Source organism: Theobroma cacao, chromosome 9, assembly GCF_053813885.1.
Source record: "Theobroma cacao isolate CCN51 chromosome 9, ASM5381388v1, whole genome shotgun sequence".
In the NCBI taxonomy this organism is placed as follows: Eukaryota; Viridiplantae; Streptophyta; class Magnoliopsida; order Malvales; family Malvaceae; genus Theobroma; species Theobroma cacao.
Window position 1 is genome coordinate 42,244,944 of NC_142647.1, and position 26,091 is coordinate 42,271,034.

The 26,091-nt window shown below is 32.4% G+C and overlaps 3 protein-coding genes across 10 annotated transcripts; 1 reads left to right on the forward strand and 2 right to left on the reverse strand.

The window, feature by feature from the left end:
- Positions 1-4,711: 4,711 nt before the first annotated feature.
- On the reverse strand, positions 4,712-11,764 carry LOC18589933 (indigoidine synthase A family protein). 3 transcript variants are annotated; one of them, XM_007015126.3, is made up of 12 exons: positions 11,388-11,761; positions 10,873-10,983; positions 10,257-10,339; positions 8,345-8,404; positions 8,151-8,211; positions 7,636-7,742; positions 7,451-7,528; positions 6,732-6,777; positions 6,501-6,621; positions 6,299-6,384; positions 5,989-6,071; positions 5,008-5,148 (listed from the first exon to the last, which is right to left on the reverse strand). In XM_007015126.3, the coding sequence occupies exons 1-11, from the start codon at positions 11,566-11,568 to the stop codon at positions 6,001-6,003; spliced, it is 1,005 nt and encodes a 334-aa protein (XP_007015188.3). In that variant the 5' UTR covers positions 11,569-11,761; the 3' UTR covers positions 5,008-5,148; positions 5,989-6,000. The 3 variants fall into 3 exon arrangements, with proteins under 3 accessions (XP_088665550.1, XP_007015188.3, XP_007015189.3); XM_007015127.3 differs by lacking the exon at positions 5,008-5,148 and adding an exon at positions 5,292-5,638 and having other exon boundaries at positions 11,388-11,759; XM_088809424.1 differs by lacking the exon at positions 5,989-6,071 and having other exon boundaries at positions 4,712-5,141; positions 11,388-11,764.
- Positions 11,765-11,890: 126 nt separating this feature from the next.
- LOC18589934 (NAD(P)-binding Rossmann-fold superfamily protein) lies at positions 11,891-20,230 on the forward strand. 3 transcript variants are annotated; one of them, XM_018127504.2, is made up of 9 exons: positions 11,891-12,224; positions 15,451-15,563; positions 15,722-15,775; positions 15,900-15,984; positions 16,800-16,905; positions 17,819-17,905; positions 17,988-18,085; positions 18,752-18,861; positions 19,621-19,734. In XM_018127504.2, exons 1-9 carry the CDS (start codon positions 11,954-11,956, stop codon positions 19,717-19,719), a joined length of 1,023 nt encoding a protein of 340 aa, XP_017982993.2. In that variant the 5' UTR covers positions 11,891-11,953; the 3' UTR covers positions 19,720-19,734. The 3 variants fall into 3 exon arrangements, with proteins under 3 accessions (XP_017982993.2, XP_007015192.3, XP_007015191.3); XM_007015130.3 differs by lacking the exon at positions 19,621-19,734 and adding an exon at positions 19,912-20,230 and having other exon boundaries at positions 11,893-12,224; XM_007015129.3 differs by lacking the exon at positions 19,621-19,734 and adding an exon at positions 19,928-20,230 and having other exon boundaries at positions 11,897-12,224.
- A 162-nt stretch (positions 20,231-20,392) lies between these two features.
- Positions 20,393-25,318, reverse strand: APC11 (anaphase-promoting complex/cyclosome 11). 4 transcript variants are annotated; one of them, XM_088809427.1, is made up of 5 exons: positions 25,037-25,318; positions 22,928-22,952; positions 22,316-22,464; positions 22,028-22,146; positions 20,393-20,842 (listed from the first exon to the last, which is right to left on the reverse strand). In XM_088809427.1, exons 4-5 carry the CDS (start codon positions 22,083-22,085, stop codon positions 20,727-20,729), a joined length of 174 nt encoding a protein of 57 aa, XP_088665553.1. In that variant the 5' UTR covers positions 22,086-22,146; positions 22,316-22,464; positions 22,928-22,952; positions 25,037-25,318; the 3' UTR covers positions 20,393-20,726. The 4 variants fall into 4 exon arrangements, with proteins under 4 accessions (XP_088665553.1, XP_088665552.1, XP_088665551.1 ...); XM_088809426.1 differs by having other exon boundaries at positions 22,316-22,493; XM_088809425.1 differs by having other exon boundaries at positions 22,316-22,952.
- Between the last annotated feature and the right edge of the window lie 773 nt (positions 25,319-26,091).

The following is a 26,091-nucleotide window of genomic DNA, read 5'->3' on the forward strand; positions in this document are numbered from 1 at the left end:
AATATAGTTTTTGGAGTATATATAAAGAGGTTTAAAAAAAAAGAGAAGGGGTTTTTTTTTTTTAACCATTTGAAGAAGAGAAGGTTCAAATTTTAAATCTCAAACCTTTTAAGAAAAGTAACAATTACTAGGTAAAGTCAAAAACTTTTTGAATTATTTAGAAAAATTTAAATAGACCTTTTATTCTTTTATTACTTTCAATTAGTTTTTATATTTTTATTTTATCAAAATAAATTTTTATAATTAATGATTGAGTAATTATTGTTAATCAAAATATCACTTGTTATTTTATGTAACGTGATATTAATGTGATATACTGATGTGCTATAATGATGATGATGTGGTATGATGACTTGATTATTGAGTATTTTCATCTTTCATGTTAGTGACACATAGATATAAAATGACAAAAATCATTTTAATTAATGATAATTAGTTAACTATTAGTTATAAGAGTTTGTTTAATTCAAAATAAAAATACGGAGATTTGATTTAATACAAATAAAAAAAAATTTATTTTAAATTTTTTGAATAACTTAAATTTTTTTTCAAAGATTATGTATTTGAAATATAATTTTTGAGATTGAGAATATTTAAGAGTAATCATGAAAAAGAAGTTTGAAAGCATCTTTCCTTTCCTATCCTATCCTAGAAAACAAGAATGATTTTTGCACATTTAAGAGTAATCTGGGTTGTGGACAAATGCACCGTCAGCTTTTAGATTCGATATGATGTTTTTCGCAACTTTAATTGCAAATATGTACCGGAAAAACCATTCCCATTGCTTAATTTTGGAAAAATATTTGAAAACAAGTTCCATGTGCTAACTACTGAATGAATTAAGAGAATGATGATGTACTGGTTATTGGATGTGAATCACCGAGATTCCGTACATTTGATCATTTGCCAATTAATGTTTGATGTGATAATGGTACATCAGATTTTTTTTTTTTTCTGATTTGGGCCAGATTGAATCATGCGTACATGTGTCATTATGGTTTCTTTTGAACCACATACTCAAAATATGGCTACTTGAACTTAAATCAGGCGGTAAAAGATGAGAAGGAATTTAGGTTAAGCTTGTATAGATGTCATATTCATTATGGGTATGTATGTGGCGTACGTTTTGAACTATTTTAGGGCCACCATGTCCATGCAGGCAAAGGCAGCCAAAATACTTTGAACATCTAATCTTACAGCTGTCAGCAACCATTGGTTTGGCATTTTAAACTTTAATGAAGCTTTTATTTCTAATTATCCAGGATACTATTACTCTTTTCATCGCTTCCTTCGTTTCTAACAAGTGAAATATGCTTTAAACGCTTTTTTCTCCTTAACCCTTGAAGAAACTACGCAGTATATAAAAGATGGTCATCTCCCATTTAAATCCAGGACTTCAAATTAATTGAAATTTTGATCTGTAATCGATCAGATATCCCCTTAGAAAGCATCAAAACATATGTTAAATATAGCGTGGCATGACAACAAAGCGAATTTCTTTATTTTTTTTGTTGATTCTTTGAGAAGCTCAATTCAACACGTAGTATGAGTCTTCAACTTTGTTTTCTTATCAATTATACAAAACCAATTTGCCAATAACAGTGCCGTCATGTATTTCAATTTGATCAATCTTGGTTAAAACAACAGTTACAGACTTATTACACTTCATATGAAGGTACGTAGATTTCTATGAAAATTGAAGAGTTATTGCAATAGTCAAACCATATGGAATAATATATATATATATATATATATATATTTTATTCCATTCTGCAAGTATATTTTGTCAGCAGGAACCAGCTCCCATCTAGTACATTGATTATTACAAGTAGATATTTTATCTATGTGCAGTTAGACAACAATGTGATCGATCCTGTAGGCATTCCCATTATGATATTTTAAGATAAATATTATAATATTTAACAGTTTCATAATCTAATATTTAACCGTTTTCATTGACCTCTTTTAATAATATCGCGGATCAATATATATATTTTTATATCTGTCTTTACCTTACAAGGAATCTGTAAATTTGGAAGTGACTAGGTAGTAGATTCTTGAATTTATTATTTATAATTATTTTGATGTTATTGCGAATGATCAAATTGTTTAATTGTCCAATAGAACAACCTTAATTTTAGAGTCTTTTTTTTTTTTTGCTATTTTTAGTTTAGTTATATGAAATAAATATTTCAAAAATACATTAATTTTTTGGTACATGTAAAAGGAGCATACTATGAAATTTTATGTATAATTAAATTATATTAATTCAAGGTCTATTCTATTAAGAATTAGAATGCAAAAAGGGGCTTGATTCTTATTACATGATTTTTTTTAAAGTTAATCCTTGATACATAGTTTTATAGTAAAAATAATGTTAAATAAATTAAACGTCAAAATTCAATATACTAATTAAGATACTCCTCATTCTTTTTTACATACCTCTCCAATGAATGAGATTTTAATGTTTTTGTGTAAGCAAAAAAGAAGACTTTGTTTTATATTTTATATAACAAATCTCTAATCTTACTCATCATAGGGTTTAAAATTTTTTATATAAACTTATATTTTTAAACCCGCATATAATATTGGAGTCCAACTCATTTTATTAAATTATATTAAATTACATTTAATTTTATTAAATTATAAAATTTCCTCTTTATCAAAATTAAATTATCTTAACTTAATTTTAATTTTACAAGACAATCAAACACGTGCATTATATGAAAAGTAAAAGTAAAAATAATTCTTTTATATTAAGAAACCAAGCTTAGAAGAATTGGGTGACTGAAAATAGAGATTTGGTAAAAGTCACAGCATTACTTTTTTAAGTATGGTGGAAAAAGAAAAGGCACACTTTTATTGCATTTGACGAAGATTTTATTAACCAAAAATAGAAAATAAAAAGACAAAGAAAAAGGTAAGAAGAAAAAGTTGGCAGCTATAATAATATCAGATTGAGTACTATTATTATTGATGTCTACTGTTTTCAAGAATCAGCCGATTCTGTTGGTCGCCATGCACCGAAACAGTAGGATCTCTGTTGATTCTCAACTGGTCAGAGTAAGAAGATATTAAGATAAAGCAAATAAAGGAAAAAAAAAAGTGTGATATGACCATTCCAAATTATGAACCTTGGGAGTCGCTTGCAAGAAATCTATGGATTTTTTGCCTGAAATCTCAGTCAAATTTTAGCTACATATTGTTATATATATTAGATTTGCAAATGAATCTCTGTCAATATATTAGCAAAATGGCTGACAATTAAGCAACTTCAGCTGGGTTAGAGTTGAATTGTTTTAATCAATCTTTTAATGTACTTAAATTAGATTAAGTTATGTATAAATATTTAATTTAATAATAAATGTATGTATTTTTATTAAAAATAGAAATTTTTGTTATTTCAAAATACCTCATTTTTGCTAAAATACCTCATTTTTGGATCCAACCTCGAATATATCGAGATTAAATTATTGACTTTTCGAGTTAATTTAGATTTTAAGTCGAATTTCGGATTAATGGTGCATACTTATTCAAATCACGTCAACATTTATTATGTTTATAAAATAACTGTGTTAAGTATTTCTTCTTTTTTTATTTATGTAAAGATGACATTGATCTAATTTAATATGAAATTAAACGAAAATCTTATTGTTGTGTCGGAGTCAACTCCAATTCATACTAAAAAAAGTCACAAGGGTTGCATTGAAATATCTTTATCAACAGTTAAAAAAAAATTAAAATTCAGAGTAATTTTGTGTTATATCGTAGGGATGAGGCCCCCTACGCAATTTGTTGTTGTATTGAGACCTTGGAATCCCAAACTTCATTTTCAGCTCTAAATTGAAACGGGAAAACAAAGAAAAATTGGAACGATAAAGACAAATAAAGGTAGCCAAATGGTTTACCGTCTTCAAATTGATATTGTTGTTGTAGTTTATTGGGTTGATGCCGACGGAACATATTTTTGGCTTGTTTCAGTTGAGCCTCACCTCATGGATGCCTTTTGCACTAATATATCACAGTTTCCAGACAAAATTGCAACAGCTACTAAGAGAAGGGCTGCCTCACTGCTAAATTCATGATAACACTAACTTGTCTTAAATTTGAGCATTACTTAGTAACACTCTCTTCTTGATATGGATCAATCCAACGTTTAATTTTATTTTTTGATATCAAATCAATCCAATTTAAATAGAAAATGATGACACTGAGCAACAATCTAGTTAATCCATTTATGTTGGAATAGCCCACAATGTTAACGTTTTTCATCTGAAATAAATTCACATGATACCTAATTATAAATTGAGAGCTCGATTCACATAAATAAAATAGTAAAGACGTAAGTGAGAATTTCGTTATAATTCAAGAGCTTATTGAGTTTTTTTTTGTATAAAAGGAATAGCTTGCCCTCTAAAATCTTGGTTAGTTCAAGCCATCAACTGCTTGTAACTGTAGTTTTTACTTTTGCTTCACAAATTAAGCAACACACAAAGGGGGGGAGGAAGAAAGAAGGGACTTCGGAAGTCCAATAGATCAAGATGATGATTTTCAAGGGTACAACACTGGGCATACAAAGTTTTCCCATTTTGATAAACCCCACCATTTTTGAAGATTTGAAGCCCTCTTTAAGGACAAAGCAAAAGATACTTGACTCTTACTTTCACGTTTCATTGGACTCTTACCTTTAGGATCCATAGACGAGCAAGCCTTTTCTTGTGATCAAAAAGGAAAGTTTAAGATAGGAGTGAATAAAAGGAGTGTAAAATTTCAGCATCTTTGACAAACCAACTAACCATACCGACAATGACTTTGTTCTATTCATTTTAACATCTTTGTTCTGCGGGAAAGATTCTAGCAACAGGGCTTGGATTTTTTGTCTTTGAAGTGAATCCAGCTAAGGAAACACCCCCACCCCCCAAAAGAAAGAAAAGATAAATAAAGGGTCGCTCCAGCTCTTTAACATGTGTTCTAACTAGTCCCATTGTAGTGTGTCGGCATCAACTACTCTGTTGCACGAGGAAAGTTGTCTAGACCACAGTTCCATACTTCAAATCTGTCCATAGCTTTGCCCACTATATAAATGAAAAGTGAAGGAAGTCGATCGGCATTCATTTGCCAACAAAATCTCCTATTCCATGCTGGTTCCTTCAAGTTGAGGAATAGATTTTTTCAACAGAAGACAATACTAAATTTCAAAAACACTGAAATGCAGACAGTTTGACATGATGTGACCATGGGCTCATCAGCAAAAGTGCACATGTGAACATGTGCCTAAGCAGTTGAGCATGTGCAAGGTAAAACCGGAGAAGATTTTTATGAAATTAAAATTGCAACAAGGTCAACAGGCTTATCACCACAGTCAAAGTCATTTGCCCCTTCTAACAGAAACTCTGCTCTTCAAAGTGCAACCCTCATACAACAAATGCATCCAATAAAACAACAACGGTGATTACACTACCGACCACAATCTCAGGAGCAAAAAATGTACATAAGACTCCTATTCGTTTTCAGTCCTATTCTAATTGACCATGGGTCCAAAACAAAAGAACGCATAACATTGTAAGCTACAAAATCCAACTTGCAGATGACTGGTTGCAGGATCAGAAAGCATTGGACTTCATATCGGCTGGTATAACTGACACATCAATTTAAATTATAAAAATTAATGTACTGAATGGGAGATCAAACAGCTTAATCAGGACATAGTAGCCACCAAAGAAAATAGGCCAGAAAGAAGCAGCATAAAACTAGGTAACACAAAAAGAAGGCGTGGACATGATGGCAGAACACAAAATACTGACTTGAAATGGTTCCAAGATTCTGTAAGTTTGTTAGCACTGTAAAACGTCTTTATATCATGTCCTGGGTCCCAAGTGTCTTCTCCCTCCAAGAAGGGTTCTTTTTTTCTTTTAATTTGGTCACTGAGGTTTCTTTTGGCAACTTCTTTCGTAAGCAATATAGTGTGTTAAACGAAATACTACTCACCTCTATATGGTGTTATGTGAGCTGGGCCAGGGCTACAGATATCTTAGCACCAACAGCAGCATTGTTTTTTACAAGTGCAATGTCTCAAGCTTAGTTAAGAAAACCAATGCAATAAGTTGAACAATATTCACTGCTCAATGCAGCAGCTAAAGAATAGCATAGAATGACTAACAATAATAATTTATTTGTACACAAAGCGAATTCAGATTAGAATAAATCAACTTACTAGTGTGCGCTATGCCACTGGACACAAAAAATTTGTCCACACGATATAAAACAAAATATAAAATTATTAAACTCTTAAGGATACTTGAAGCAAGTGATGCTCCTCCAGTTAATTCACTAACTCTTGCAAGCAAGAAAGGAGTCTCAGCATTCCCTGTTACGTTCTTTTCTCTGAAGATAAGCATACAATCATCTAAGTAGGTATCAAACATATGATAAAAGTATGCATGAAATTACAAAGGAAACTAAGAACTCCAGATGTTTAATGAGCATAAAGCAATTTCAACCTAGCTTCTGTAAGGGCACGTTGTATTGCAGACTCTATTAAGGTTCCAGAAGCTGAGTGTTCTTTTGGGATGGGAACCGCAATTAGTACTCCATTTCCGAGATTAAGTTTCCTGTTAGCATCTGTAATAAATTTAAATTAAATAAAAAGAAACAAATGAAAGCGACCATGAATTACTGCATTTGAAAAAAAAAAACACCAAATAAAAGATCAAATGAACTTTGTCACTTACCAATTAACCGTGCACAGTCTTCTGGGCTATCCACACGACAAGGTACCTAGATTATCACCATCAACCAAGAAAAATCACCCCATTACATTTGTTCTCCTCGGAACAAAGCATGTTAAATTGTAACTTGTAAGCTTTCACATAAATCTGCAAAACCATCTAAGATTAACATTCTAAGAATGTCTCTCTTTGTGCATGCATCAGTGCCACAGCTTCTCAATTAGACTCTCTTACTCGAGGTTTCACCAGAAAAAGCAGTGCCTTGACAACAAATTAGAAGCCTTCCAAAATGCTGTAATGTTTCAATTATCCGAGAGAGAGAGATAGAGAAAGAAAGCAAAGAAAAGCAGTGAAGATATAAATAAGATTAATTAAGCAGGATCCACTTTTCACTGATATTGACTTTGGACTATCTAATATAAAGACCACTATTAAAACGAAACCGTTGTTATGTGATAAAGACAGAAATGTGACTTCAATGACCGTAGGGCTTGATGCCATCCCTCTCTTTGCAAAAGTCAATTTAAAAAGAAATCGAGGAGCTATATTTTAGGTCCTTTCACTGAGTATTGTTTCAAATGAACTATTTCAGAAAAAAAACTCACAGTGAATAATATCAGATTTACCTTTTATTCTTAAAAGAGAATACTATCAGATTTTCGATAAAATAAGAATGCAGCTTCAAGAAATGCTATAATCTTCTATGAATTAACTATTTATACCTTGCAGCCACTTGTTTCAGTGAAAAAAGCTGGAAACTCATTGGTCTTATAAGCACCAACACAAACTCCCTGAGTTTCCTGTATTAACAACCAAAACCAGTAATTTTGTATAAAACACTAATGATTGAAAATTCACAATCTGAAGCTGGATCTTTCAAATATTTGTAAACAAAGTGATTAAGTACCAAATATTCCAGTGTCCTTGGAATATCTAATATCGATTTTACACCAGCAGAGATGACTGCTACCGGTGTCCTTCCAAGCTCCGTGAGATCAGAGGATATATCCATAGCTGCATTTGGAACATCAGAAGCAGCACAGTATAAGGACAAAATACCAATGAGTGCATATTCAAACAATCGTAACTGCTTGGATGTACAGATAGAATAACTGCTCCCTTGCATGATGCAATAAGACAATCTTTCTTACAACCAGATGCCATTGCTGATATGATACATTAAAATCTCTTCTTTCCAGGTGAAAAGTAAAAAAAAAAAAAAATTAATTGTCAACTTAAAACCACAGATGGCAAAACCCGCAACAAAATTACTAAAGAAGATGGATGTGGTTGCACTTCGATGAAGAAAATAAGATGAATGCGATATGGCTCATCATAGAATAGTTCATTAGTTGCAATGTCTAAAACAGCATCTGGACCAAACAATTTCCAGGACCATGCAGATGTGGAAGTCCAACTTACTATGCTCGCCATGTCTATGAACTCCCCCAATTCCCCCAGTAACAAAAACAGGGATACCAACCTGCAAGTGCTGAATACGTTAGTCTAACCAACAATAAGGATAAAATTATGGCCAAGAAGAAAAAAAAAAAAAGAGGTGATTGGTGCATTTATATGAGTAAACAATGAAGTGAAAATTCTAAAGTAGTAGTCACCATGGCAGCAAAAAACATGGTTGCAGAAACAGTGGTTGCGCCATTCCTCTTGGTGGCCACCTGTAAAAGGACATCAGTTAACACAAAATTTGAGGCAGAACATATCATAAACTGCTAGGAACCGGATAAGCCCCTTAACCTCATAGGATCTATGAGGTCACTGTCATTCACTGTTCCACCCTGCTGCTTATTACAAGCAGATTTCAAGTAGATATTGAACTGAAAATATTCAAGAAAACCAATAGAAAGAAACACATGATGCAGATGAGAATCCTTAAAACACATAATAAAACGAATGAACTGTTAGCAGCTGTAGATATGTGTGCTTGTACTTTATAATGTGCAACAAATCCCAAAAGTTCAATGGAAAATTCAACAAACTGTAACCACTAAGCCTCAAAAAAAGCAGCAAGAATTAACACTCAGTCATGGATCTAATCAGTTGATTATCAAGAGAAGAAGAATCAGACAGGAACTTATAATCCTTCTGCAGCAATCTATATATGATACAACAGAAGAAATAGAGCAGTATCTTCATGGAAACAATAATTTCAATTAAATCATTCAGATGTAACTCATTAATCTGCTTCATCTGAACAAGAAATGAAGATGTCTTGCAACCATAAGTTGTTCAGGGGAGAAGTTACTTCAAATGTTTTCACTAATCTTTATATCTCTCTATGAAGTAAAGTTTGTCCTCATAATACCATTTTCAATTTAACAAATCATAAATCTTTCCCCTAAGTTGATCCTATCAAGAAGAACAAGATAATCGTATATGGAAACAATAATCTAATATATACTCTGGCATGTGGATAAAAGCCAAAGCCTTTAGCAAAAAAGGCAATTATCCTATGTGGATAGGCCTTTCTGGCATGTGGATGGCCAAGGTAGGTGCCATGTGTCCCTCAATTAATGTGTTAGATTTGATTTTATATATTTTTAATTTAAAAATAATTTATAATTACCAATTTAATTGTACTTATTCCTTTTTAAATATCCATTATTCTTACTTTCTATGAAAAAGTTACAATTGATTTGGTCTTTAATATAAAATAAATTCAAATTTTAAATAGACAGCTAATTATAATCATCAACATTTTTCCATATCATCTAATTAGGTACTCAAATATGTTCTTGTTTTCAGGCACTCTAATATGTTGACTGCATATTATTCTTTAATTCATAATTTGAATTCTGAATTTATCTAAAAGATAACCAAATTGATTTCATACTTTTGTTTTCATGAAGGGACAATAATGAAGAACTGCAAAAACAAGACAAATTCACACATGTGAAATGCTTCAACTCCAAAACCTGTACATGTTGTACAAGCTCATATGGCTAATCTCTTCTCTATTATATTTTTACAGTTCTAAAATTTTCAAATATGTTCCAAGTCTTATATTTAAATCAATATCTCTTCAATGTCATATGGTGAGATCCAATCACATATCATGGACAATATCATGATTTAACTTGAAGTGGAACTAATATCCAAGTGAGCCGTCCTAGAATAAAGGGAAATAATTATAGAAGCAGCTAAAAAACTTTATTAGTTTCATTTTTCTAATACCAAGATATAAGTAATAAAAGGTTTAAGGTAAGTCATAGTTATTTTCCCCAAATAGCTTAAAAACTTTGATTGAATGCAAATTTTTATTTCAACATTTTGTATATCATGCGCTTTCTTTTTCTTCTACATTTTTATTGGATGTTTGAAATTTTTTAAAACATTTACAAAAGGTTATGTGTCTCACAATCTGTTATTTGGATATAAAAATTTCGTACATGTTATGCATTTTGAATACTTAAATATAATTGTCAAAATTTTCTATTTGTGTATATATTCACATACATAAAACTACCCCTGCATCACATGGGTCACAAACTAGTTTATTGCGATACTCACAACATGTGCAATGTCCCTCCGAGCTGTCTTTTGAGCACTTTTTCCCAGTTGGGCAAGCCTTTCCAGTTGTTCCAAATTCAAACCTACAGATAGTAAAAACTAGAAAAATTAGAGCACCAGAAAACTGTTTGAATAATGATAGTAAATTTCCATAATTGCAGATGTCTAGCTAAGAGCTTGGTTAAAGCAAAAAGGAACAAATCAAGTGTAGTGTGGAAAAATCCAGCCATGCCAACATTGTATGAAGCATTTAAGAACGTTGAAAACATAAGCTTAGTCCATTGAATTACCATGAACTATTAGAATGCTCTTCTCATTACACATCGCAAATCTAAAGAAAAAACTGGTCAGGTTGGCTTATGGTCCCTAGTTTTAATCAATAAATGCAAATCGCAAATTCGGTTTATGCCAACGCCAGTAATGTTTGCTGACTTCTATCTACTGCTCTAAGCATGGCTATACATACTAATGTTATGTTTCAATTTCTGGAGAATAAAGTAGTAATATATTACATGATCATTGATCAATACTCCAAAAACAACAAAGCAAGTAACATTAATCCTCATCAAAACACTCATTTTAAATATAAACATAAAAAGGGCTTAAAAATAAAGACCTGCGCACGGTATGCCATCAAGAATAGCAATGGTAGCAGGAACAGCTCCATTGTCCCTCACAATCGCCTCCACCTCCTTGGCTGTTTCAAAATTCTGAGGATATGGCATTCCTAGAAACAAACACAAAAACACACACACACACACACACATATAAAAACATCCAACAAATTACATTTGACAGACCTCCAATGAAATTTATCACTATAAAACATGAACCTTGACATTGGGTTAGTTCCAATATATTGGTTTTCTTTTTTTCCAATAAATTGCCAAAGAAAAGTCAAACTCTACAATTTGAATATTCTTAAAAAGAAAAGTTGATAAGCTCCCCCATTTGTTAAATTTTTTTTTCAATTTCAAGAATCCAGTATGTTCCAAAAATGAGTTTTCTTTCCATTATCCATCAAAAGAAACAGAGCTCCCCAAAGTTCAAACAATAACCAAGACAAAAGAAATTGACAAATATAAACATAAAAAAAAAAAAGAGAAAGAAAGTATGAAATGAAAAGAGTACCGTGGGAAATGATGGTGGACTCAAGAGCAACAACAGGGTGGCCACTTGACAAAGCCTCAGAGACTTCTGCAGATACTTTGACTAAAGCGTTTGAGTTCGTTGGGCGAAGATGGTTGCTGAGATTCGATAGTCTTTTCAGAGCTGACGACGACGCTGATGATGATGATGAAGAAGACGCCATTTTTCCAAGAGCTATTGAAGCGCCTTTGCGGTGCGGTGCGATGCGTTCCTTTTATGGAGCGTCAAAGAAGATTTGACTGATTGACGGGAAAAGAGGGAAGTTTGTATTTCCAATTCCAGTCTGATTCTTCAGCAGTGAGCACCGGTTGAAAAGATAAAAAATGAAATGAATTTGACTTTTCTTTCTCCCTTTCTGTGTTTTTTTTCCTCTTCCTAAGAAATGTGGTTATCTTTACTTTATTTCACCTTAATTTTCTTTTTATTCTTAATTAAAGAATTTCTATAATAACAGGGACATTTTAGCCAAAGCGGCGGGAAATATAACCACCACAAAACGGTCGCTCGCCCTTTTTTCCCTATTTGCAACAATTTGTTTTCATGTTTTCATGGCTACCAAGCTCTCCGTCGCTTTCCCATTCCCTCTCGAGAGATCCTCAAAACCATTTCAAAGAATCTCTGTCTTGGCTCTTCCACAGCTGAATCCTTGTCATGGGTTTTGCTTCTCCAAGAGAAACTCTGGCTTTAGAGGCCTATCTGTGAATGCACTCAAAGAGGAAGTAATCCAATCAGCAAATTCAGAAACTACCCTTCATTCCCAAACAACTCTCCCTACTTCCTCTAAGCTTGTTCTTGTCATTGGGGCCTCCGGCGGCGTAGGTGAGCTCTCTTTCCTGCTTTTCTTTCCCTTATGGTTTTGCATTTTTATAGTTCTACTGTATTGCTTATTTGGAGCTGTTACTTGTGAATTTATTCATTAAACAGTGTATTTGGCTTGGCTGGCATATTTCTTCTCTCTCTCTCTTTTTTTTCTATTTTTAGAGGAAGCCAATTAGTTCTTTTATTGAGTTCCCTTTGAATGGAAATAAGAGTTACTTGGCTGTTGCTTTTGCTAGGCTCCTTCTAGTTGTCGTGTTTACTCTTGTTGCTATCATATTTAAGGGCGTAATCAATAGTAGAATGCTTGAGCTCAACTCAACTACAAAACTTGAGGCTTGGAACTTGGCACAAGCTTAAGCTCAATTAAGGTTTTAATTAGCATACATGACTTTCCCTTAAGATGAAACTTGATTCAGCCAAGGTCAACCCAAGCAGGCTTGATTATACTGTTCTATATATAGCATATTGTTTTATCACATTACATTTATACATGCACATTTCATCAGACTTGGAACAAAATCTTAAGTTCATTTGATTTGAGTATTAAAACACTCAAACTTGTCTTGACTGCATGCATGAGATTAAACTTGATTTAAATGATGTAGCCATTTGCTTACACACTTAACCAGACTAGATGTATAAATAAGTGAGGAGGTGAGAGAGAGTGTCTTATAATTTATTTTTTATTCATATTTGAGGATTTGGGCTTCAACTGATCCCTTGGTGTACTATAAAACCAGTTAAACAAAAGGTAGGATTTATTAGTAACCTTTAGTAAATAAAAAGAAACTAACAAGGGTAGCGACGGACACAAGTATCATTGGACTTTGGCAAAAAGAAGCAATATCCTTAAGCACCTGCTTCATATTTCTTCATTCAGCCATTGTTGCATTCATCTTTCTGCAACCACCTCCATGGCGATGGTTTCTCAAAACACGCCCGCTGCATCTGTAATAATATAATTTCCTGCAAGAAACAACAAATATTCAGTCATTTTCTGGGCACTGTCTCACAAATTTTGGTTATATAAAGAAAATAAATTGTCATCTTAAGCTTTATGTTTTGATATAGAGAATATGACTTTACATATGAATTTTCCATCTTTCAACATTTTTTTTAAGTGGATAGATAGAAGATGATGATAGCAACCGAAACAACACCATTAAGAATAGTCATTAAATAAGTATATTCACATTTTGGCTGCTATAACTCAATTGGAAATTTGAGGATTAATATAATAGCCAATTAGAGATAAATCTAGAGGCAAGTTGTTGAGAGTGTGGAAAGAAGCATGTCAGCTTTTGTACCTATTATCACCATATGATTAATTGTGAAGATATCTTACAATTATAGTTTGTATATTATGCTAAGATTAACTTGTTCTAAGTGAGCATATAAATTATAATTACTATAGACTGTAAAAATAAGTAAACTGAGTTATTTCTCTTTCACTTGATACAATCCTGCCTCTTAGCATTATCTCCAAAGTGATTTTCCTCAAAATTTCAACCTGTTCTTTTCTTCCTGCCCTTTGCATTGGTTGCAATATTCAACCTTTTAGCTTTGGTAATATGGTAACTTATACCTAACATGATTTCTATAGGTTTAAATCCATTTAATTGAAAACAAATTCAAATAAGCTCTACAGACAGCTTATATTTTAACATTTAAAATATATTCAAATTTTCAAATATACTTGACAAGTATATGATTCTAGGTGTAAGTAAAACTACTGATTAAAGTTCGTTTACATGAACTGAAGTTCATCCACTCTTAATCTTGTTTTTTGCACTAAATGGAAAATGAAATGAATGGCTAGCTACTTTTTAAAGACAGTGATAACAACCACATGTTGTTGCTTCTAGTATTTATGCAACGAATTTGAGTGGAGAGTATCTATTTCTAGTATTTCATTTCCTTAAAGGAGCATATGCAGCAAAATTTTCTTGTGCACTCCATATATTTTCTTTATTACCATATTTATCTGCCACGTTAGCATACAAGGAATGTATATCAGTATATGATAATTGTCCATATATAATCAGACGTATAAATCTATTCCAATGAATAAATAGAATATTCTTATTTACCAATTTGGTTGTATTGCATTGTATTGGACACACTAACGTTAATCCTTTTAATAAGCTGTAAACGAGCTTTAACTTCATCAGCACTATAACACAAAATTTTCTTCCTATTAATTTAAATCGTATTATTTGATTTAACTTCACCATGCACTAATAACCTTAGAAAGTAATAAAGGATATTTTTTTTTTATTTTATTTCCTAAGGATGTAAGACACCTATTTATTTTATTGCACATTCCAGAATCAGTTAACCATATGCCCATAATATTTTCTGCTAAATATATATAAAGTATAATTACTTCACCTTGACTAGTAAAAAGTCTAAAAATCTTCTTTCAAGTCTAAGTAGCCTGTATGGATAGTATCATTTTTTCCACAAACTAATCATCTCATGATCCCTTGTAGATAATAATGTCATATAGCTATGTTTGATCTGTCAGCAAACAATAGTTCAACATATTCTCAAACAATAATTTACAGCCTGAATGTGGTATCAAATAGTTTTTCGTTAAGCTCCCATGTCAACTGACTTAGACTTGGGGCTGTGATTAGTTATGCTTTTAAAAATCGAGTTAATCATAAGCTTTAGATAAATACTAAAGTAGTGACATTAAGCCTCCATTTCATGACATAGTTCAAACTCGCAAAGGGTTCAATGTAGATTCTAGATCTATGCAGCTCATATACTGATGAAGTTAAGATCAAACAATTCACTTCCTCAATAATGCTGAATAAGCATATGCATGTTAAGGTAGAGCTCATATTAAAGAATGTCAGACATATGAATGTTGGTGTAGATGTTATTAAAGCAGTTAAGCTAATCACTTTGTCAAAGCAGATTCTCAAAAAATTTGGAGATGTGGAAGGTCTTCCCCTTTGACTAAGTTATATAGTCTCATCTTGGTCATATACAAATTCTGCTTGACCATGACTTAAATGTTTTATTGCTCCTGTATCTACAATCCAACTAAGAACAAAAATGTGCAAACAAACATAAGTAATAAGACAACCATGTATGCATTTATACTTCTTCGGATTAGTGCATTTGCAAGCAAAGTAGCCCAATGAACTTTACTTGTAATCAATGCCAAAACTTCTCTTGTTATTTATTATATCAGCAAATTGTTCTCTTTTTTCAGGGCAGTTGGTAGTGGCATCTTTGCTGAACCGGAACATCAAATCACGCCTACTATTAAGAGATCCTGAGAAAGCAACTACTCTGTTTGGTAACCAAGACGAAGAGAAGCTACAGGTGGAATTGTCATCTGATTCTTGAATAATGCATGGTCATTGATTATGTTCCTTACATTTGATTTTTATGTTGTAAACAGTGTTCTTGCTTTAAATTTTTGTCTGTCTTCAGGATGTAAATGTAAAATTTTACCGTAAAGAGCTTTTAAAACTTGATAGGTTTTTGAAGGGGACACTCGAAATCCAGCAGATCTAGATCCATCTATATTTGAGGTTTGTGCTTCACATTTAACCAGCAAACCTTTTCTTTTTTTCCATTTATTTTCTTGGTACATGACATTAATTTGGCCCAGTTTGGAATTTCCAAATGTATTGATCTTTCGCAAATTTTGTGTAGGGGGTTACGCATGTGATTTGTTGCACTGGAACAACTGCATTTCCTTCCAAGAGATGGGATGGGGATAATACACCGGAAAGAGTAGGTCAGAATTTTCTGTTGATATAGCAATAAATTCAATATATTATTATCAACATTTTAATTTGGCCTTTGTCCATGGATTATTACTAGCTTAGTAATGAATAATAAACATAATCATCAAACTTGGTAGATGTCTTAACTGCTTGTGCATTAACTTATTCATCCTCTGTACCTGGATTGTTGACAAACAAGCTATGGTCATTTTAGTATTCATACATCTTTCTACCGAACCAATCATATCTACCACTTCAATGCATCTATTATACCACATGTGTCTACGTGCACACGGACAAGGACAGAGCCAGTGTGGTGCCTAGGAGGGCCATGACTGCCCTTGGCTTTTCCAAACTTATTTCCTAGCCCACCTAAGTTTTTTCATCAATTTTTTTAGTAATCCTCATCTGGCTCCCCTTGAGCTTATTGAACCCTTTTAATTGTAAATTAACTTTTCCAAATTTTTTACGTTATTCGTGATTTTTTTAAAATTTATTAAATGTATAAAAATTTTTAATCCAAATTTCCTTATATTTTGTAGAATTGCTTGCATGATCATTTCTTTTATTTTGCATATTATTTGAAAAACATTGAATATAATATATGATGCTTTTTATGCAAATAAAATTCAAACTAATTTATTTATTTTAAAGATCATGAAAATTATCAAATATTACTCTATCAATAACTTAAAAAGTATTGCCCCCCTTAGCTTCCGGTCCTGCATTCTGTCCCTCCGAATGGCCTCATGCTTACATGCACAAGCACACTTAGAGACACAGTTATATTCATCCAATGGTTTTGACTATGTTGTATTCTTTAAAGATTGGGAGGGTGTAAGGAATCTCGTATCTGCATTGCCTTCATCATTAAAGAGAGTAGTTCTTGTTTCATCAGTTGGCGTAACCAAGTTCAATGAACTACCATGGAGGTAATATGAGTAATTAGTTGGAATATCTTTTGGATGTTAAATTATGAAGTTCATGATGACTTGCCTCTCTCTCTGTTAGCATTACACAGATTGTCTGGATATTCTTTTTTTTCCAATTGTTATGCTAAGATGTGCACTTCTCATTCACTGAACCATAAAGGTCCCCATGTTGGATTACATGCTGAAAGAAAACTGAAAAATCATCCATCCATTGTTCAACCTCTGTTATTCAAGGCCTATATTGAGAAATTGCAATTGCAGCCTCATATAAAATGCAAATGGACTGTTATAAACTCAGTAGTCACTACTTAGTTCTGCCACATAATAAAGTATATTATCCTTCATAGATAATCTTTGCTGAGGTCTCATGGCATTCAGTTCTTTAGTGACACCCTTTTGATCACTTTTGACATATGTTAAGCACCATGAGCCAAATAGTTCAGAATATACCTGATCATCAAAATTTGAAGCACGCATGTAGCTATTTGGGTATTTGGTTTTAAGCTTTCTATTATGTCTTGTTTAGCTACCATCCAAATAGTCAAACAATGAATGCCATTATATGGCTTTCTCATGAACAGGATACATATTTTTTCGTGACTTCAAACTTCACATGCATTATTATTTCTACTGTATAAATTATTTTGGTGAAAGAGATTGTCCTGCCCTCCCCTCCCCTGCCCCCTCCCAAATAAAGTGAGACCAAAAAAAACAAAGGAATCTACTTAATAGTATATAATAATCACAATCCACTTCATCTGATTATATGATTTAACTTAGTCTGGTATCAAACTATTGAAGGTCCTTGCTGTGCACCTATTAATACTGCTTTTTGCTGCAAAATATCTGAGGGCTGATTGGTTTGCAGCTAAATCTTCTTATCAACTCTATATTTTGACTTTATTTTTGGCAGCATTATGAACCTATTTGGGGTTCTCAAATATAAAAAGAAAGGGGAAGATTTTCTTCGCAAGTCTGGCCTTCCATTTACCATCATCAGGTAAGTGGCTAACGATAATATTTTTATCTCTTGATAGTATTGTTCTTGCATGCTTTTTCAAACTATACTCTTTTGTGTATAGAGCTGGTAGATTGACAGATGGGCCTTACACATCATATGATCTTAATACTTTGCTTAAAGCTACTGCCGGGCAACGCCGTGCAGTTCTAATCGGCCAAGGTATGTTAAAGCAGGTTTTATAATCGGACTTATTGTAAAAAATTTTTGTATTAAGTTATCAAAGGTAATTAATCTGCAATCATGGAAGGTAAAAAGTTTGAATGATTTTAACAACAGTATTTTTTGGGCCAGGAGTTAGTTGGTCTCTCACCATCGATTTCTTTTAATTCAGTTACTGTTAACATATAAATATTACACTTTATCCCTTTAATTGTTGGAGAAACTTATTCACAGGCCCTAATTTAATTGTTTAAGCTTTAAGGTTGAACAATCCCTTAACATATTATCAAAGCCTCTATGACCTAGTGGTCTAGAGTTTGAGTTTTGGCTTTCCTATTATAATGATAATAATTCAATTTCAACTGAAGGTATATGGTGGGCTTGTGTTTAGTCCATGCTTTCAAGTCAATGAACTTGCGTGTAATGGAGTGTGCTAGAATCCGGAATCTACACTTGGACCTTACTACAAGTTAAATTTAATTTAATTTTTTTATCTATAAAAAAACCAATAATTTTGACAGTGAAATCAATATGACCAGCTATTGCCTTGATAATGACATTTTAAGTTATGCTGCAGGGACGACAGATTTTAACGCAAATGGTTAAGTATATTATAAGCTGTCCATTTTATTAACATTCCTGTGTTTTTCTTCAAAAATGGCGCAGGAGATAAACTGGTGGGAGAGGTCAGCAGGCTTGTGGTTGCTGAAGCTTGCATACAAGCTCTGGAAATAGAATTTACAGAAGGCAAAATATATGAAATCAACTCAGTTGAGGTAAGTATTGAGATTTGATAGAAAGAGATTAAGGGTAAATGTAGGCATTCCACACATGCAATCATTACATTTTAGTTTTTCTGCAATTCAAGATCAATGCAATATGAACATAGAATCATTGAGACCAGTGTGATTATTGAAAAATGACAAATTAATGACTAGGGCTAATGGTGCTATACTGAAGTATTCTTAAAACAATTTCACTCTGTAAAATGTCTCATCTAAATTTAGCATGGTAAGTTACTGTTTTCAAAGTATTAGAATTATTGAACCAAATGTAAATTCTTTGTATGCTAACTTCAGAAAAGCCAAAGTAATTGCTGGTTGGCTATTACTTTCTGTTAACCTGGTAATTATCTTGCCATGGTGTGTATCTTTCTTGAAACTCTCTATGTTATGTAAAACAACTATTTTTAAGCCCTTCAATTATACCAAATTTAATCCTAGCAATTGAACACTGACATCATTGCAGTAGGTATATAATGAACTTTTAGATTCCGATGCAACTCTTTTACCCTGAAAGATTATGTTTCTAAAAATTTTTGGCTCCACCGTTTGGTGTTGCTATATCGTTTCTTGCAAGAGCAGATGATTTCAACCACTGTCTCTCTCTTTGATTTATAGTTCTGATTATACTTCACGAATACTGGTAAATGCCAAACACAAAATTAATAATCCTCTAACACAATTTTTGTGGAGCAATGCAAAAATATATATTCCAGTCTTAAGAGCTCTCTCTTTATGTGAAAATACTATTAGGATCAGACTGTATTTGACAAAACCCTTTGGAGGACCCCTGCTTTGAAGGTACTGACACTAGGCTATAATTTTTCATTTACTGTGCATTTTATCTTTTAGAAGTCTCAACTTAAATTGTCTAATCTTGTGAAATTATGGTCTGAATCTTTTAGAAAGAATATGTGCTTTACTAAAAATGTGTTATATATATATATATATTTTGCTCTTCATCCTGGCTTGCATATTAGTGTAATGCACTACGTTCTTGCATTAACTTTTGTAAAGATCATAGTTTTAACCACGATTGAGAAGTTGCTTTATTTTGCAGGGGGAAGGACCTGGTACTGATCCAGAAAAGTGGCAGGAGCTATTTAAAACAGCCCAAGCATAGTGACCTGATTCAGTAAACAGCAAGGATGTGGCCAGAGTGAAGAATTCATACTGCTTTATTCACTGTGTATAAAATGCATATAGCTACAATATCCTGCTGCCGATTTCATGAGCAGCACAACGGGCATTATATTCATCTCTTGTAACAATTATGATCGTCTTTGCAATCCCCCTGTAAGAGTTAAAACATTGTTTTGGAATTAATCTTATAAGCAGAAGAAACTTTGACCTTTTGTCTTAACTCGAATTGGCTTCTCATATTGCCCAATTTATTTTGGAGAGAGAGAGAGAGAGAGTTGGAGGGGCTATATCTGTCAAAGTGGAAAGCCAAACTCTTGCAAGGAGATGTTCTAAAGCAGTGTGGTTTAGAAACAAATACAAAAGGAAGAGTACCTCTCTACACTTAATCAGAAGAAACAAATATCATTAAGGAGACCGATAATAGAAAGATAATAGTTAAAGGTCCACAATGAGACTAGAACCCTTTTTTTTTCTTAATCACAGCAGTAAAATAAACCAGAGAATAAAGGTCTCAGTTACAACCAAGGAGGGTATATGACAAATTATTGGCAGATGCCCAATCCGCAGTCCGTTTCACCTAACACATAATAGCAAAAGCACAAGCAAAATTTAAATTTGGTGCTTCTTGAGCAGATGTGGATCAAAAAGAGGATAGTGAAAAGGATGTATTTTAACCCAAGCAGATTACTGAAAATATTGGAAATTTGATTTAATGATTATCCTTTGAACTGCCACTCTCTACGGCACATGGGACAATGTGCTTGAGAAGTCTGTGAATTCACCCATTTCAAGATGCAATGAAGATGGAAAGCATGGTTACATGCACCCCAAACTGCAAGAGAACAACAAACAATAAAATTCATTATTCATTAAGGAAATGGATAAAGAAAGGAGGATAATGACAATTCCATACACACACAGGATGCAGAAAACAAATTCTGAGCAAATCAATGAGATAGAAATGAAGAAAATCAAGGAGGAATCAATTTGAATTATTAGAGAAAATTATGCATTATATTTGTAAATACGTGTTCTGTATTTGTTCCATCATCTCTCTTTCTATACAACTCATAGCGGAAGTTGTAAATTATGCAAAATAAAGGAATTACCCTCTTTTTTCCATTGATTTTGCCACAAATTTTACTGCATTGTTCCCTACATTTTGCAGACTAAAATTTAGTGAATAGAGAATCTGCATGAGAGGAATACAGAGCATGGAAAAAGAAATATCAGCATGTGACTGACATGACGGTCACCATAGTTCAAATGTAATTCTCTCCTGCCAAATTATGCACCTTTATGATACACAACTGGCAAAAAATTAAATGCTGGATTTGTACAATCTTGTCAACAATGTGACATTCAAATATATATATCATCAAATCAAAAAGTGTCAATGAGTTAAGATTGATTGATTTTGGACAAAATTTGCTCCTTCAACAAATTTGCAAAAAGGAGCGTGAAATAACCATGTTTTGCAAAATGCTCTAACATTGCATTTTAATTCCCTGCACTTCCAAGGATACAAATTTAATTTTGGTTGTTAAGACCCCAATAAAATGGCAAGGGTCTACATTATATAATCAACCATGTAGCAAATTCCCTCATTAGGTGCCTACTCTTAAATCCATGTCTAAATACTCTTGTATCTCTTTCTCTTCATGACCAAACATACACATACATAAATACATACATGCATACATGTGTGTGCGTGTATGTAGAAAATTGAAATTATCATAGAAAAGAAATTCTAAATAGACTTTAGATCATATATTATTAAGACTTCAAATGAATGCTATTTAAAAATTTTAATTAGCATTGTCCTCATAATTCTCCAACAAGTAGAAAAAAGATAGAAAAGGAATGGGAGACATGTTAAGCTAAACTGAAAAGCAAGAACTATTTAAATGCACAGCATCACATAGAAACTCCTTTCAGGAGCTAAATAATGACTCAACAACATGAGAAACAATTGCAACAGTACTACCAAACAAGACAACTCTGAGGACAGACTTACTCAATGGGCAATCATCACCAGGGAGTTTACAGTCAGAACAGCAACCATCAAAGGCCATCCTACAAATTCCACATGTTTCATCTTGGGCATCCCATGTCCATGAAGCAACAGCATGCCATCTGCCATCATGAAGGGCAAGAATTAGGGGTCCTCATCATTTAAAAAAGGAAAATTCAAGGAAAAGCAGAACCAGATTGACTATAAGGAAAAAAACTAAGTGACTGGAAGCTTTGTTCAACCAAAAATTTCACTAGTTACATTGGGATGCAAGTGATAAAGCGAGCTTACTCTGTTCATATCCCAACAGATATTGAAAGAGAAATGGGTCAAGAGAAAACCGCTGTTTCTAGTGAAAACCAAATGTCATATTGACCACAAACCAGTCCAAGTTTACATCAAAAAGTTGAAATATATCCTTAGTACCATTTACACCACACCTGATATCAATCAAGGGCAAATTGCATTGCTTCTTATGCATGAACAATTTAAGAAGTTGAGGAAGAAGTAAAAGAAAATGCTAATCAGGTCAAATCATATATATGCTAAAAATTACACACACACACACAAAAAAGGCTACCATAGCAGGATAAATCATATTTATGCCAAGAATATAAGAACCAGTGGAATATATCATGTTTATGCTCAAGATTAACAAGAAAAAGCCATGTCAAAATTCAAGAAAACCATTACACCTAAAAGGCTTTTTATTTATGACCTTAAAGCTAGACTATACGTATTAGTTGCAACATTAGAGTTCGGTCAGAACTCTTTGAGGAGTGATTCAAGCCAATCAAGTTTTCTGTTGAATCAAATGTATTGCAACAGAATCAAGTAACAAAATACTTCACGAGAGGAAGATGAAAAAAAAAAGGCCAGGAATATTCTAAATCGTGAGGATACGTAGCAGCTTGACTTTCATCTTCTCCTGCAAAACCAAGACCTATGTGTGAGAACTTCCCCATATACAAAACATGAATTCATAAAAGAAAAGACTTATGTTTTAATCGTTCTAGAAACTTTAACAATATCAGCAAGATTCCATTTTCATTTTATATTCATTTCCAATTGTTCAATTTCCTCACCAACCAAATTGGCATAAGACAAGATAGTCAAAGTTCTGCTGCATCAGTTCCATTTTTGCTATTCATACATGCATAAGAGAACATCAGAAAGACACAATACCAACATTAAAGAAGTAAAATTGCTATCGTCTTTCATTATCATACCAATTTCAAGTATATGCTTGACAAGAAAACTACTATCACATAAAAGAAAAGAAAATAATTATCCAAAATTCTGAAAACATGTAAAAGGCAAAAATAAATTAAGAAAATAACTTTTGATGGAATAATAGACAAAATTTAGAAAAAAAAAAAACCCACAAGCTGAGATGCAGAAGATCATTAGGATTTGAATAGAAAAGAAACAAACAGATGAAAAAAATGAAACCCCAATACAAATTCTAAAACCCTTTTGGGTCTATAACTTTTTCCCACCAAATAATAACAAAAACCCAAATACTAAATCACCAAATAGGCAGAATGCAGGGTTGCTTTTGCATAGATCATGGCTTTATTCAGTGACTACACTTTGTTTTGAAGACCATTTCTATAGAACTTCTCCAAAATTCAGAAACAAAAAGAAACCAGGAAAATTGTTTTTCTTTTATTTCTTGGAAATGAAAATGGCTAGTAATTATACCTGAAGGTCTGAAACTTTGAAGTTGTTCTTTTCTCCCCTCTATCTACTTTTCTTTGGGTACACCCTCTATCTATATTTTTGGTGTAAAGCTTTTCGTCTCTCCTTCTCTTGCTTGTTCCCCCTCTATCTATCTCTTCGGTGTAAAGTTTTAACTGGCCTGGCTGGAGGGAAGATGGGTTTGGTCTAAGGGTGACTATATTTTCAATAGGGATATCAACGGGTCGGGTACCCTATAATTTCCAGGTGCCCGAATCCTAACCCTATAAAAAATCAACTACCCTAATCCTATTAACTATCCAAATAATTTTAAAATTACTACCCTAACCCTAACCCTATTACATTTTTACTACCTTATAATTACCCTAACCCATTTAAAAACCTGATTATATTAAAAAATTATTAAAATCTTCTTCATAAAATTTCTCTATGTATACCCAAACCCGTATACATATACAATAATATTTCTCTACATATTTCATAAAATTAACTACTAATTAAATTAATAAAAACAAAAATAATAAAATTTAAATTTAAATTTAAATTGGTGGACTGGAAACATTTGGACAGATACATTCAATCATCCATATCAAAGTCTGCATGATAAATAATAATTGCCAAGACTAGTTTTGTCCTAAGTCTAAGTCCTAATAGTTGCCCCGTTTGCAATAGCAATAGCAAACCATGCGATTAATCTTTAAAATAAAGCAAAAAGAAATAAATCAAAAAGTAAATTAATCTCTACACGCCCACAGTATCATGTTTAAATTAATCTCTACAAAGATATCATGTTTTTACGCACGCCACAACCAAGCATTAAAGGTATTCATTAATATCATCAATAGTCAATCCGAGTTTCTGTAAAAACTCAACACGCCCACTCATAACCTCAACGGTAGAAGGTAATTCTAGATTCTCTAATTCATGAGGGATTATACCTAAGGTTTTCAGATAATCACAGATTTTGACACGGTTAACTAGCTTTTCATTTTTGCCTTGAACAACACCCCAAGTGACAGAGGGCATTTGGTAGTCGGGGAACTTGGTGGATTGAGTTGAATATTGCGAAACCCCTAAAACCCTTAAAGGGTTTTGTATTTGAGCACATGGGTTTTGGAGGGTTTTGAGTTTCGGGCAACTTCGACGGAAAATATATGGGATTTGGAAGATTATTAAGAGCTTTTGCCTTTTGAGAAGTGCTGATGAGTTCATTTCACAGATCAAATTTTTGAACTGAAAAATGAAGGGATTGATTTATTGGTGAAAAAAGATTGATATTTGTAAAGAAGAGATGCAAAGGGACTGGCTTACCTCAAAAATGGCAGGGACAAAACTCAAGCCTGAAGGGATGGTTTGCTATTGCTGTTTTACTCTGAAGGCAGCCGGCAGGGCGTGGCTGTGGCTGGGCGGCTGGAGAGAAAATAAAGATGAACTGATGAAGGAGCCAAGCGTGGCGTGGTAGGCCGGCAGCTGGGGTCTTGGGGAAGAACAACTGAACAAGGATTCAACTGAAGGAGAGGCAAGGAGCGGCTACCGATTAGAAGAGAAAAAAGAAAGAAAAAAAAGGGGTGGGGAGTGGCTAAGGTTTTTATTTTTTAATCTTTTTGTCTTTTTTTTAGCATCAATCAGTATTACATAAACATTTCACATTTGGAATTTTGGATTAGGAAATTGTGAAATTTTTTTTTAATATGCACAAAAAAACAAATTTTGTTATATAAATTTTATAAGTTTATAAATTATCATTTTTATAATATTAATATAAAATAAAAAATAAATATATATTAAAAGTATTATAATGTACATATAAAATAGCAATTATATTTTTTATAAATAAATCTAATTTATATAAAACATAGTTATTAAAAGACCTTATAATTTAATTAATCATCATAATTTTATTAATTATATGAATTTGTCCTTAGTTACATGAAATTTAAAAAAAAATAGCTAAGTTTCAAAATTATTCTAATCTCACAACTTCTTTTTCAATAATTAAGTTTATATAAACAAAAGTATATATATTATTTAGTAATTAATTTATACAATAATAATTATATTTTAATAAATAAATAAAATATATAATATAAAGTGTATGTGTTAAAAGACATCACAAGTTTTATATTATAAAGTATATATATTAAAAGTATTATAGTGTATATACAAAATAGTAATTATATTCTTTATAAATTAACCCAATGTATATAAAGTATAGATATTAAAAGATATTATAATTTAATTAATAATTATGATTTTATTAATTATATGAATTTGTCCTTAGTTACATGAAATTAAAAAAAATAACTAAGTTTCAAAACTATTTTAATCTCACAACTTCTTTTTAGATAATTAACTTTATATATTAT

Bases quoted from the DNA above. Each gene is read 5' to 3' on its own strand.
- LOC18589933 (XM_088809424.1), bottom strand. From the start codon at position 11,568: ATGGCGTCTTCTTCATCATCATCATCAGCGTCGTCGTCAGCTCTGAAA. The intron at 7,743-8,150 runs GTAAGTTGGACT...TTCCAAATGCAG, and splicing joins TCATAGACATGGCGAGCATA to CTATGGATATATCCTCTGAT. The intron at 5,142-6,298 runs GTATCCTTAAGA...TGAAGGAACCAG, and splicing joins AGGAGCATCACTTGCTTCAA to CATGGAATAGGAGATTTTGT.
- LOC18589934 (XM_018127504.2), top strand. From the start codon at position 11,954: ATGGCTACCAAGCTCTCCGTCGCTTTCCCATTCCCTCTCGAGAGATCC. The intron at 15,985-16,799 runs GTCAGAATTTTC...TATTCTTTAAAG, and splicing joins TAATACACCGGAAAGAGTAG to ATTGGGAGGGTGTAAGGAAT. The intron at 16,906-17,818 runs GTAATATGAGTA...TATTTTTGGCAG, and splicing joins TTCAATGAACTACCATGGAG to CATTATGAACCTATTTGGGG.
- APC11 (XM_088809428.1), bottom strand. From the start codon at position 22,085: ATGGCCTTTGATGGTTGCTGTTCTGACTGTAAACTCCCTGGTGATGAT. The intron at 20,843-22,027 runs GTAAGTCTGTCC...GTTCTCTTGCAG, and splicing joins TGGTGATGATTGCCCATTGA to TTTGGGGTGCATGTAACCAT.